The 13,427-nt window shown below is 42.6% G+C and overlaps 1 protein-coding gene across 1 annotated transcript in view; it reads left to right on the plus strand.

Annotated features, from left to right (window-relative positions):
- The window catches only part of ANO2 (anoctamin 2), a 142,748-nt gene extending 140,467 nt beyond the window's left edge, over positions 1 to 2,281 (plus strand). The window contains exon 24 of the mRNA XM_039720454.1: positions 1,008 to 2,281. Within this exon, the coding sequence (XP_039576388.1) occupies positions 1,008 to 1,289 (282 nt within the window). The 3' untranslated portion in view covers positions 1,290 to 2,281. The remainder of the gene's footprint in view (positions 1 to 1,007) is intronic.
- Positions 2,282 to 13,427: the final 11,146 nt, after the last annotated feature.

Genomic DNA, 13,427 nt, shown 5'->3' on the forward strand with positions numbered 1-13,427 from the left:
AACCAAATTGGGCCCATCTCTCTTTTACAAATCTGCCTTTCTTTTGTTCCGACCTGCCAAGTGTTCTCAAGTGTTTCTTGAATCTTGCCTGGTTTGTATTGCCCTCTTCTGCTTCTTTGCCATGCCTTCAGTAATTTTCCACCACTGGCTGCAAAGCACTTGAAAGCAATTGGTTCTGCTGATCTTCAAACCCTCTGCCTGCTCTGCCAGAGAACATTCCCTGGTTAATTAGCTCCATTGTCTCATATGGGGACAGAGAGCTCATGCTAGCAGCCCTGTCAGCCAACTGCTCTCACACATTTCCAGGCATTACACAACACACTTCTGAAAGCATTATCATGACAATACAAACCCCCAAAGCATTGCTTATCTATAGATTTCACAAGCAAGCAAAACTTTTTTGCCCAGTCTGCTTCCTACTTGATGTTATGAGCAGCACCTGTATTCACCTTGACACCTGAGATTTGGGATTTTGGCTTGCACAGCGTGGTAGTGTAAAAAACAATCCTGCTTGTCAGCAGACAGAAGGCTTTGAGGACAAATGGCCATGAAAGTTGTCCACTGTGTGGCAGGTCACACTGGGAACACATGGGTATCTTTGCCTTGTGTTTCAGGATTTTTGATGGTATTGGAGGTGTTCTTATAGTAATGGATTCTGAACTCAGTACCAAGGAATTGGATGTTGAAAACTGGGCACCTTTGGATGCCTGTAAAGAATAATGCTGGTTTAGCTACTAAGGCCGTGGATTATTTGACGATTCCATGTCCTTTCCTATTTCAAACCTAACTGAATCACATGTTTAATTCAGCCTCTACATTGAGGAGTAGCTGTGCACAAACCTGGGCTGTTTCTTGAAATGAAGCCTTAATCAACTGCTTGCTACCACACACCACCAGCAAAATGTGTTTGACATCTGTCTCATAGCTATAACAAAGGTTTGGTTTTGCTCCAGTGCGAGTATTTTGGATTTTTCATGCTTACTTCATGTCTGCTGCTATGCTTGCAGAACCTGGTGATGTTCCTCAGTGTTCTGGTTGACTGGATGATCCCTGATATCCCCAAGGACATCAGTGAACAAATCAAAAAGGAGAAGACCGTGCTTGTTGACTTCTTCCTGAAGGAAGAGCATGAAAAGCTGAAGCTGATTGAAAGCTTTATTGCACACGACAAGCAGAAACGCAGGAGTGGGACCAAAGGCAGAAGGACCAGGGCTGCCAGCTTCTCCCAGTGTCACCGCAGCCCCAAGGGCAGCTTCACCTCCTTCAGCTCACAGCACACGGTGGTGTGAAGGGAACAGCCTTTGCTTGCCTCTGCTTACTGCATGATGTGATTCTGAGCCTAAAACAAGAGAAAGAGAGAGGAGAAAGGAAGGGAGCAAAGGGAGGCTCTTTTGTTTCCTTAGAATCTCCAGATGTGAGTGGCTCTGTTACAATTTAAATGCCCTCTGGGCTGCAGCATTTCCAGATTTCTTTGCTGTGAGATAAGGGCTATATTGGGGCTGTAGCTGGTTCCTGTGGTGATGATGCATTCGAGCTGGGGAGGCATGCAGGAATTCTGGCAGGAATTCTCCTGGCAACCATTCCTCCTCCTGCAGATGCCCGTGGGGCATGGGGCACTCCTGCTTTAGTCTCTATCCTTGGGCAGGTTGGACTGACTGTGGAGAAGGACTGACCATGGAGAAGTCCACACACCTCATGGTCTCATTGGCTGTAGCTGCCAGAAGAGGGTTTGCAAACATGTGGAGTCTGAAGGAGTCTTTGTGCCTTCCTAACCTACACTGCCAGAGGGTGCCACCTCTGGAGGGCACACAGGGCTCTGGGAGATGTGGGAACAGAAGGAATTTAAATCACTGGACACTTGCATCTATGGATATATTGTGCTTTGCTTAGCAGGAGCTGGAATGGATGTGCTGGTGAGCAGGGAGGCCGTCAGAATGGCTGAAGCTGCCAGAACCAGGGAAGATCCTTAGCACCCATTGTCCTGAACAAAAAGCTAAAAACCAAACTTTGCATATTTGATTCTCCTCTCACTTAGACTTGGAATTCAGCCAGTGTCAAGAAGAATCATGCCACTGAACCACCAGTGCAAAGCTAAGGAGTGAGAATGGAATCAAGTAAATCAATCATGTAAATCATGTGGCATCTCCATGTACACTGAATGTAAAGTAACGAAAATTGCTGCTGTTGTGATTTACTGTAAAGTAAAATATTTTGCAGAACTGCATTTCCCTGGAAGATAAATATATTCAATAACCAAGCTTTCACCTACAAGCATTTAAGGAACAACATTACTCTGTCATGAATGAAAATTAAACTTTCTTAAAAAATCTGTTTCTTTTCCTGTTGATTTTTTCTCTAACCCAGCTTGAAATTCAGAGTCTGGACAAAAGGTTTTCTTCTCATTTTGTCTTTTCAACAATACTTTCAAAACCAGAAAAAATACAAACCAAAATAAATGCTTCAGCTTCAGCCATTCTATTCAGGATTGCTCTTTAACATAATCTTATTTTATATATTTCTGAAGCCTAAGATTTTACTAATGTCTTAGATGAAAAGAATATTATCTGTGACAGCTTTTGGTACATAATGAGAAGTGTGAAAATAATTTCTTTTTTCATTCAGTGCCCAAACTAAGGCACATCAAAATGGGAAAGCTGTTCCGGGGTGAGGCAAAATGAAAAACATAAATTCATGGAGTTTCATTTTTAAAATTTATTTTTGGTTTTTTTTTTCCTTTAACATAGAAATGGAGTTTAAAAAGATAATGTCTGGAATAAAATTGCAAATATTTAACTTTGTTGAAAAAAGTTGGTCCTCTCCAAATCTTTTCCTCTTTTTGTCTGTCAAAAGTCCTTGTTTTGTTTTGTTTTAATTTTGTTGGGTGATTGAATGATTTTTTGTTTGTTTGCTTTTTAAATCTTTGGCTCCCTCATGGTAACCTTTGATTTCCTCCCTGTAAGATCAATATTTAAAAGAGGGAATGGTATCTCCTCGAAAAAAAATGTCTCATTTTACTTTCAAAAGGCCAACAAAGCCCTCTTGGGGATTCCATGATCTAATGTATTAAGATAGTCAATATTAATAGCATCAATTCCCTCTTTTTCACCAAGAGGACGCTCTGCTGCTGGACCTGGGCATTTTAAACTGTTGGGGGTTTGGAAGAATTTGCTTGTTTTTTGCAACCATAATTTTTTGAAATTCAATCAATTCTCTTCACTCCAAAAAAGCCTCTGATGGGGAGAAAATATGTTTCTAAACAGTAGAAATAGCAATCTTTTTCATCATAATTTTTTCTCTCCTTTTTCCAGGAATGTGGGAGGGTGTGCAGAAATGGGTTTAGAAAGGGATTGCACGCAGGTTGCACGGTGATGAAGGATATTCAGAATTAAGGGTTTCCTTAAAATAGCACCATTTTGTACACCCTCCCTCCACCCAGGAAATACCTTTTTAAAAACTGTGAGTCACTCCAAAGCAGTCAGAAAAATGTTATCCCGAAGTCGAGTTCGTTAGGCTGTTGTTACACAGGATTTCCATAACAAGCAATTGAAATGCTTGCTGTGGTCCAAAAATGATAAAGTTTTTCTAGATTTCCTGGCACAAGGAACTAGAGAAGGCAACAGATGCACACTGATGCTCTGCAAGTTCTCCTGAGGTTTATATATTTCACCCAAACAAGGCTGGGAAAGAGGCACGGCAGCAATCCCAGCTGATGTCCAGATGGGATCTCCCCTGATATCGCAAACACGACAGGCAGCTCAATTATCTTTATCTCTGATACACTCACTGTTTCCCCCTTAAACTTGAGAGTTTCATTCACTGAGAATTCCTACATGTTTGGTACCTGACTCAGGTGCACTCCCTGAGGATTGCAGCCTTTGTTGCATTTCTATGGCAACCTCTAAATTCTCCCAACACAGCTTCCCATCAGCTGCTGTAATTGTAGATCACTGATCAGGTATACAGGCATTCTCAGGTTCCAGCTTATCTTTTTTGGACAAAGCCAGACTTTATCTGTCCCTTTTTTATCAGCAGGATAATTGTAAGTCCACCCACAGAGCTCCCCCTTGCCATAAGTTGCGCTTCAGAAGAAGAGAATGGCTGTTCCAAGAGATGTGCGTGGGGAGCTCTCCATGGGGACCTAAGTAGAGGCACAAAGGTAACAAAACTTGTGGGCTATTGTGACTCCTTGCTTTAGCAATGAAAACCAGCTAAAATCTCTGCAGGGGAAAGGGGAAAAAAGTAAGCAGAGAAGGAATTGTACAGAAATTTAGTGCAGAATTTCATAGCCATTTTGTACCACTCCAGATATAAAGTGGAAAACCCAACTAAACAGGCAAACAAATGAAAAGCAGCTTGTCTGTGTGTGTGAGTAGCTAACACCACACTGAGTGCTACAGGTAGTACCAAACCTCCAGATCCAAACTCTAGTATGCATGGAGCCTCATCAGTAGGAACACTTGAACCTCCATATCTAATCAGAGCAGTGCAAATAGGGAGCAGCAAAAAGGAGGAATGGAATGGCTTGTATAAAGCCTTACCAGCTCCAGCTGGGTGTGAGCCTCTCAGATCAGACAATGTGAGGTGTGTTTACCTGTCCAGCAGAACATCCAGAGTTTGCTGCTCTGTTTACCATCTCTCCCTGGGACTGGTGGTGCAGGGTAGTGTCAAACAGCTTTGAGGAGTTATTCAGGAGAAGAAATGGACCCAGATGGAAGGAGCTCCCTTCTCCAGAGTCACTCCATACTCAAATGCCATCAGTTAGGGGATCAGTCTGATCCACGCAGCCACGTGAACCCTCTCACTGTGCTTATCTCTAGTTTTAAAGGGTGTTTTCAGGAACTGAGTGAAGCTGTGGGAATGTTGGCCTTTTCTGTCATGTCTTCTTCATGCATACCTGCCCACTCTTTTAACCATCAGCCCCAGATACCTTTCTTTGTGATGGGTATCACTGGCTTTTTAGTTCTTATCTCAGGATATAAAAAAACTTTGCTATCTAGACCACTCCTGCAACATTAATGACACTCAAACCCTTCCTTTTTCCAAGAAGAAAAGGGTGACCTCTGTGGAAGTCTGCCTGTTAAATAATTGGTTGGAAATGCCCAGTCCACCATGCACAAAATTCACCACTGTTAGCAATAAACTCCTCTGACTACAGCAATATAACATCTGTTGCTGCTCTGCAGTCTCACCCTTTAATTAACCACAGATGGTCTCTCTGTTCCCCGTCTGGTCTAATTATTTTGCTTTTGAAAAGAAAATATAAACCAGTTTTGTTTGTAAGCTGTTCTTTGTAGGTAAATTCCTGCACACCTTGTACTGGATGTCTTGTGGGTCCAGGAACACAAAATTTCAGATACAACAGTAGAATTGCATTTAAAGTTAGGAGAGGAGGAGGATTTACACCTGAACTCCCAGTTCTTACCTTGCAAGAGCCACCAGTCCATGGTTCATCTGAAAGGTCTACAGACAATGGAGGCTGAAGAATATTTTTAGCAAAAATATTAGTACAGAGTGTGTATGCACCACATGCATCTTTTTCAAGGAAAGGTCTGCATGAGTTTTTTACTAAATGTGTTTTAATCTGTCTTAGATCCCCCAGTACTACCAAAACTCTGAATATTCCCTGCAGTTTCCATCTTTTACCCATCATCTGCAAATGTATTCAATTATTAATTGATTATTCAATTATTAATGGCTGCATTAATTAGCAGGCTGCCTTGCTGCCTCTTTCCCACTCCCTGAGGAATTGTTAAAATCAACCAGATTCCATAACAACTGCTGAGACAGACTGATATTACTCTTTATTTGTGCATAATGATCTAATTAAATATTTTTTATTTTTGTGTATTTTCAGTTGCTTGTTGACACAATCCTGAAGCTTTATTTTTCCTGATTCTTAGGACTCTCACTAAAAACAAGTCCTCTATTCACAGTGTTTCCAAGCCACTCCTGGTTCCACAGATACAACTTCAATGAGCAAAATGATTACTATCAAAGGATTAAATGTGTCTCTAATGCAGGCACCTGAGGCAAGGCAGATTCAAACCTCACTGGAATCAGTGGAAGTCTTTCTTTTGGCTTCAGTATCCCCTTGAGCTGAGGGGTTTTTTTTTCTCTATTCAATCCTGTGTGCAGCTTTTAACCAGTTAGGTAGAGAAATTGGGATAGCAGTGGAAAAATATGCATTCCCAGCAAACTTCCATTGCTGTGGCCTTCAGTGAGTCCCACTGTGGAATATGTGCACTGCCAACAGTTTGGGATTTGACCCTGCATTTTCCAGAGATGGGATCACCCTCCAAACTGGCTGGAAAATTTCATCTGCATTCCTCCTGATGTTAGGGCTGCCTTTAGTGAACTTGATTTTCAGAACTGCGCTTCCATGTGGGAAGGACTTAAGGCAGACACAACTGTGAGTCACTTTTGAAAGCTATCATCCTTGAATTTAAATATATAAGGAATATTGATCCACCATCTGGTTAAATCTCTGCAGTTTATGTCACAGATACCAATCCTTATATCAGGCTCCCTGTTATCTAACGTTGTAGTGTCCGATTTCAGTAACTTCAGGGATGCAATTAATAGGGAACCAATGTGATCCATCAGCTTGGAAAGGCTACTGCAGCCCTCCAACTGAATCATGCATTTTTGGGAAAGACAGTGAATGTTGTGCCTTTAGGACCAGAAGGAAGCTAGGTAGGAAGGTGGAAATGGGCAAGGAGGGAGGAGCTCCATGAAGCTCTGGGGATAATGAGGGGCTGTGCACAATATTTACTGGTATGTCAGAGACTCCCAGTGTCTTATTCCAGACCACAGGCTCATTCTTTTCTGGAGGAAGCTGTTCTCTGCTTAAAGGGAATTCACAGGAAGAAATCACAGCCCTGCTTGAATCTGCCCCACAAGGTGAAGTCCATTTCTGCAGTGACTCCTGATTTTCCCGATGCACTTTAAGCACAAAAGGCAGAAGAAATCCAAGCAAAATCCTTTCACAAATACACAGAGATCTTCTAACATTTTCTGCCCAGCACTTAAACAGAGAGTCCTCTCCTAATGAGCTAATTCTTAAGAGGATTCTTTTCCCAGAGCTTTTCCAGTAGCCACTTTAAATAAGGGTCAAACAAACATGACAGTATTCTTATATTCTATCTTACAGGTGTGGTTTAAGCTTTCCTCTGGCATCTAGTTTTTAGTTTTTCTCCCGTCTATTATGAAGCTTTTATCAGATGATCATTATTTTTAACACAACAGCTATATAGGACTTGTACAACTCAAATCTCAACTAAATTCAACAAAATGTTCTCTGTTGATACTAGGAGAGGGTTTTGACTTGTTTTTGTTGTTATTTTGCTACATCTAATCTTTTGAGATACAACAACATATTTTCATAAGAGTTTGGAAACACAGAAGGTCAGTAAGGACATAGCCCTGTGAGGATATTTGGATCTAGAATTGTATTCTCACTGCCAGAACTGATTAAGAGCCTGAAAAAGGGGAAGATTTAGTTTACAAAATGTGGACTTAGCTATAAAACAAAAATAAATCAACAGTAAAGACAGGATTAAGGAGTTTCTTTCTTTCTTTTTTTTTCATTTTTTTTCTGACAAGAATAAATAAATATATCCCTGACATACTTTGTTCATTCCAATGACATGCAGAACTGGTTCCAGTAGATGGAGCAAGAAAGCAGAAGGAAAGCAATGCCACATACCCAGGGCACTCTATCAGAGGAGGTGGGTATTGAGCCATAGAATCATTTAGGGTGGAAAGGACCAATAAAATCATCACATCCAACGTGTTCATGGGGCAGGACGTGAACTGCACACAGGTTCACAGAACAAGCTACAAAGCATCAGAGGAGAAAGCACTCTGAAAGCTACTCCATGGCTTCAAGTTCAGTCTGGAATACTCTTCACCTAACTCACACTGACAGGAGTTTTTACTTGGAATTGGCTTAGTAGCTGAAGAAAAATAACTTGGGATTTTCTCCAAAGCCGAGAAAATAGATTAATTATAACTGGCTTGTTATTCTCTTGGCTTTAGTGGAGATTACGGCAGCTTAATTCTTCAGCAAAAGCTAATGCTGTGAAGAAGTATTAAAAGAGACAAGCTTTACATCTCCCATATGATCTCCAGCCTCTTATTTCTCACTGCCTGTCTCCTCTGACTCTGCGTGTGCTGCATGTTGTATTGTTTATTATTTGTTTGTGTGTCATGGCAGGGATCACATGCCCTGCACAGGCACAAACCAGCTGAGCCCCAGCTCCTGGGGGACACCGCAGCACCTCAGGAGCCAAATAAGGTCAAGTTCTTCATTTGGGACTAAATGACTTTTTAAATTATAATAATTTTTTATTTTCCCTTTCACGCAAGTAGAATCTTCTAAAAAAGGTAACAGCTTCTAAAAATCCAAATAAAACCCACCACCAAAACACACCCCCCTTGTTTGGTGGAAATGAGTGAGAGGAGGTCATGCTGAAATCAGTGATTTTTTATTTTTTTTTTCCACTGGACCTATTTATCACAGAAGCCTCCGGCAGACAAGCAGCAACATCCGTGAGGTCTGCATCCCGTCATCATCCCAGGAAATCTGTGACACCCAGCTGAAGGGAAAAGGGAACATCTGGGAGCACCGCTCCTTCCTCTGCTCACACTTCCAGGCTCAGGGGAAGTCAGATATTTTTCTTCTTGCTCCTTCCCTAACTCCCAAGGCTGAGACTCAGCCGTGCGGGACCATCTCCAAGCCCTGTGTGGTCACCCCACTGGCAGGTATTTTAGAGGCAATTTCCACAGGAGTTTTTTGACAGCAATGATCTGCTTGGCTTTGCTTCTCAGCCTCATCTCTCTGTGACTTCCTGAGTCCCTTTGCCAAAATTGGGCTGACGAAGTTATTCTGAAAATACATGGTCAATTTCCTTTTAAAATCATATAGGAAAAAAACACCCAAGCCCCATGAAAACTATTACAAATATGCTAAATTCCTTTAGAAGTGTCTGCTTTTTGAAAGGCATTTTTGGCAGAGCTGTATGTCTATATTTACCATATGTAGGACCTGGCTGGGATGAGATGCTGGTGCTGGTACCTGCCTGCCAGGCTGCCTTGAAGCTGGGCAGACTCTGATCAGTGACTCAGGTGGGGCACACACATCGTGGAAATCACTGAATGGTTTGGGTTGGAGGGGACCTTAAAGATAATCTCATCCCAAGCCCTGTGGTGTAACTGAGGCCTTCCAGTACCTGAAGGGAACCTAGATGAAAGATGGAGAGTATTGACAGGAGCCTGGAGTGACAGCACAACAGGGAATGGTTTCACACTGAGAGACAGCAGGTTTAGCTTGGATATCAGGAAGGAATTCTTCCCTGTGAGGTTGCTGAGGCCCTGGCACAGGTTGCACAGAACAGCTGTGGCTGCCCCATCCCTGGCAGTGTTCCTGGCCTGGCTAGATGGGGCTCTGAGCAAGCTGGGCTAGTGGAAGGTATAAGTGATTCCTGTGCTGAGGTTCCCATCTGTTCTGGTTTGAAAGCAAAACCAGTGAGACTCCAAGTCAGAAATACAATTTATTAGGGAAAGGAAAAAAAAATCCCAAACCATATGTAATAATACAAAAGGAAAAAACACTGACAGAGTCAGAATACAACCTGAAACTCTGTTGGTCAGGGTGTTGGCAGCAGTCCAGTTGGACTGGTGGCTGCAGTCCACCTAGAGTGGCAGATGTGGCTCTGTTGGAGCAGTGATCCTGTTGAGAGGTATAGTCTTCCTCTGAAGATCCAGTGGAAAAGGTAGCTGCTCCTCTGGAAACCAGTCAATAAAGACAGCTTGTTCTGTCCCAAACCCAGATTATATCCAGGTGGGGATGCTTAGCTCCTCCCCTGGAGCATCTCACAATGGACTGATGTCATTCTGTGAGTTGTGCAGTGAGTCCTTGATTGTCCATTAAACAGAAATGGCTCCTGGAGGGCGTTATCTCTGAGCCATGAGAAAGGCATTGATGGGCCCATTAACAGGAATAAGACAAAACAATACCCCTCCTGGTTTCAACAGCTCTTGAGGATGGGAGTAGAATACATCTTTGAATTGTAACCTAGGACGCCATCCCAGGGGCAGCAGCAAATGCTGCTGTTGGTCATTCTTTTATTCCCCTCCTTTCTGTGACATGTTTCTGGGGCTGCCTCAGCTTTAGGGTGCCCAGCTGCCATTTGCAATATCATGTCAGCCTTTGGTAGGGGAGCATCTGTGCCTGTAGTGCATTATAGACTGTAGTGGTTCTTCCTGCTGCAGGTAACCCCAGCAGGTTTGTATGGTTCCCTAGCTTCTCTTTCTTTTGATTGAAAAAAAATACCCAAAAAACGACAAAAAAAACCCCTAGAAGAAACAAAAATCTGCCAGTTTTTCTACCCATTAATTCTCCCTTATCAGGTTCAAAAGCAATTATTCACTCGTGTCCAACAAAAGAAGCCTCTTCTCAGATGTTCCCCGGAGGTCTGCTGTTCTCTGGTGGTCCTGCAGCAGGCCAGCCAGGAGCAGAGAGGGAGCTGAGGTGTGTGTCTAGAGCAGGGGGTACAGGGCAACCAAGAGAAAGGACAGGGATGTTCCCACCTACCACCCCTCGCTGCAGGTGCATGTTCAGGCACACACCACTCAAACACTGCAGGGGCAAGAGGAGGAGGGTGGGCACCTGATGTGAAGAGGTAAACCCAGCTCCCCCCTCTACTTTCTCTCCCTCCAGTAAGAGGACAAGAGATGGGAGTGAAGAGAGCTGGAGCCAGAGAAGGAAGGGAGCCAGGGATCGAGGGGCTGTGCTCACACAGCATTTCACAGCTGTCCCTTTCCATTGCTCGGACAAACAACCGCCCCGACAAACAACCACAGGAACCCTTCCTGAGCTGCACAGGACCAGGCCCTCTGCCTGGGCCTGGGGAAGCACAATAGTGATGGAAGCTAGTGCAGAGAGATGTCTGGCACTGTTAATTAGTCTATATTTGCAGAGAATCTGTGTCTGGACATAAACATTTTCCATTCCAAACTGTCACAGAGTTGCCCATGTCAGGCACTCAGGCATCACTGCCCCACAAGGAACATCCTTGCAGAGATGGTGCACCTCAAAGAAGCACAAGGGCAAAGAATTCTGCTCTGAATGCCTGTAAATAATTTTTAATTAGCACCAACTTGGTGGGGGGGAGTGGGGGGAGAAGGAAGTGTTTTTCTTGTAGATGCTTTATGATGGAAAAGGATGGGATTTGTTAAATAAATAATTCCTTTTGAATTAGTCACCAGGTCTAATTAAGTGATACCAAAGGGACAAGGAATCAGAAGACCAAGTTCGAAGGAATATCTAGCTTAAACACAAGATAAAAGTAGTATTTGAAAATATCAAAATAAACAGCGTGTGTGAATGTTTTTCTTGGGATGAGCCAAGGGAAATATTTTCCTGGGGTTTGGCCCATACAATATGCAACAGATGAAACCAATCTGGTTGTTCTTTTGAATGAATTGCACAATTAGTGGATAAAGGGAGATCTAGTGCATGCTTAAGCAAAGCCTGTGTGTCATTTGAGCAGCATTACACTCTAAATCCTGATGTTTGTGTCCTGCCTTATCCTATAATTGATTTTTTTTTGTTGGTGGTGTGACTCCTTTGACTCCAAGGGGCTGATTTCACCTGTTAGAAAGAGGAAACATCTCTTTGATTCCTGATAAAAATTTTAGATGTTTCATCTCTACTGGCAAGAAGTCTGCACTTGCTGGGGGATTTTTCTGCTCCTTTTAAACAGAGATACAACTAACATCTTTACTGTGATCCCGGGAAAATCTATTAGTCACAGCCAAACCATTCAGGCAGCCCAGGGGATCCTCTGCCCTTGCAGTGCTGTTGCCAAGGGTTTCCTAAAGCCTGCTGGGTTTTCATTCCAGCAGCTACATGTGGGTTCTCAGCACAGATGTGGATGTGAAGACCAGACATCCCCCTTGGAGTGGCCACCTGCTCTGCCCTCTCAGACTCTGGCACCAATCACCAAAGCAGAGGTGGGAGCAGATCCTTCAAGATCCAATAAGAAATTCCAGATCATGTGCTGTCACTGCTGAGGCACACTCCCCATGTGCTCCTGCTCCCTTCCTGTGTAAAACCCAGGGAAATTTCAGGAAGTTCTGATGGATAACTCCAGCTCTGGAAATGAGACAAAACAACACACAAGAGGAGAGATTTAAATTACTGTTGTGACCACTAAATGCAGAAGAGGTTCTGATATGACACTGTGCACAAGTTTCTATTAAAACACAAAATTTGCCTCTATCCTCAGTACAATTTGCTAGTAACAGTAAACCTGAATTTCTCAACACTGTTCAGGAAGGGTGTTTTTTTTCAGTATGTGCTTGTGTGTATCCCTCGTTTGTGCAATTTCCAGACTCAAAGCTATGTGAAGCTGGGAGGAGCTTTGGGAGCTTATATCAGTAACACATGAACAAAAGTTGTCATAAACCTACTGTAACAATCAAAAAAGCCATGCATTAAAAAAAGAAAGAAAGAAAGAAAGAAAGAAAGAAAGAAAGAAAGAAAGAAAGAAAGAAAGAAAGAAAGAAAGAAAGAAAAACAAAAGAAAAAGAAAAAAAAAAAAGAAGGTGAGGTCCAGAAATACTACTAACACGACAGTTTTGTTTCTGCCTCTGTCAAGGGAGACAAAGCTCAAAGGATAATTTGTGTCCAGCCTTTCCCAGCTGAGACAGAAACAGAGCTATCCTGCATTACTGAGATGAAGGAAGTGCAAAAAGGCACACAGGGATTTTTTTCCCTTTCCCTTTGCACATCTGCCTTGTGTTATTCCTGGAATCCTGATATCAGTGCATCTGAGGGAAGGATTTGGAGAGTGTTACCTGCTCAGCAGAACTGGGTGTCTGCAGGTGGGTTGGCAGGGCTGTTGTAGGTGGCACTGGGGAACAGCGCAATTTGTTGAATTCTTCCATCTCCAAAACTAAATACAGGTTATCAGAGAGAAATATTAAAGGTTGATTCCTTCTCTGCCTTAGAAGTTTCTCTGTAATGTGTTGGGTATCTCCCGCCACAAAATTATTCAGAAATGGTGCTAAGCATTGTAGTGATGGAAGGAAGTGCTATTCTAGCCAGTCCTTGTGCTGGCTTAGAATCACCTTTTAATATTAACACAGCTTGCTACAGAAATTGGGACAAACTTTCCCTTTGCCATGAGAGATATTACTCAAAAGAGTAAAAAAAATGAATCTACATTCATCTCAGCTTTCAGGAGTAGGCCTTTTAATTATGACTAAATGTATGGCAGATATTTGATATAACATGGTAAGTAGTCAGAGAAAAATGTGATACCTCTAAAGGGATGGGGTAGGTTATTAATTTGTTTATTTATTTGTTTGGTTTTTTTTAACGTACCACAATTACCAGATGCATTCAAAACTTTTAATGTTCT

The sequence above is a fragment of the Passer montanus genome, unplaced genomic scaffold, assembly GCF_014805655.1.
Source record: "Passer montanus isolate IOZ18808 unplaced genomic scaffold, ASM1480565v1 scaffold106, whole genome shotgun sequence".
Lineage (NCBI taxonomy): Eukaryota > Metazoa > Chordata > Aves > Passeriformes > Passeridae > Passer > Passer montanus.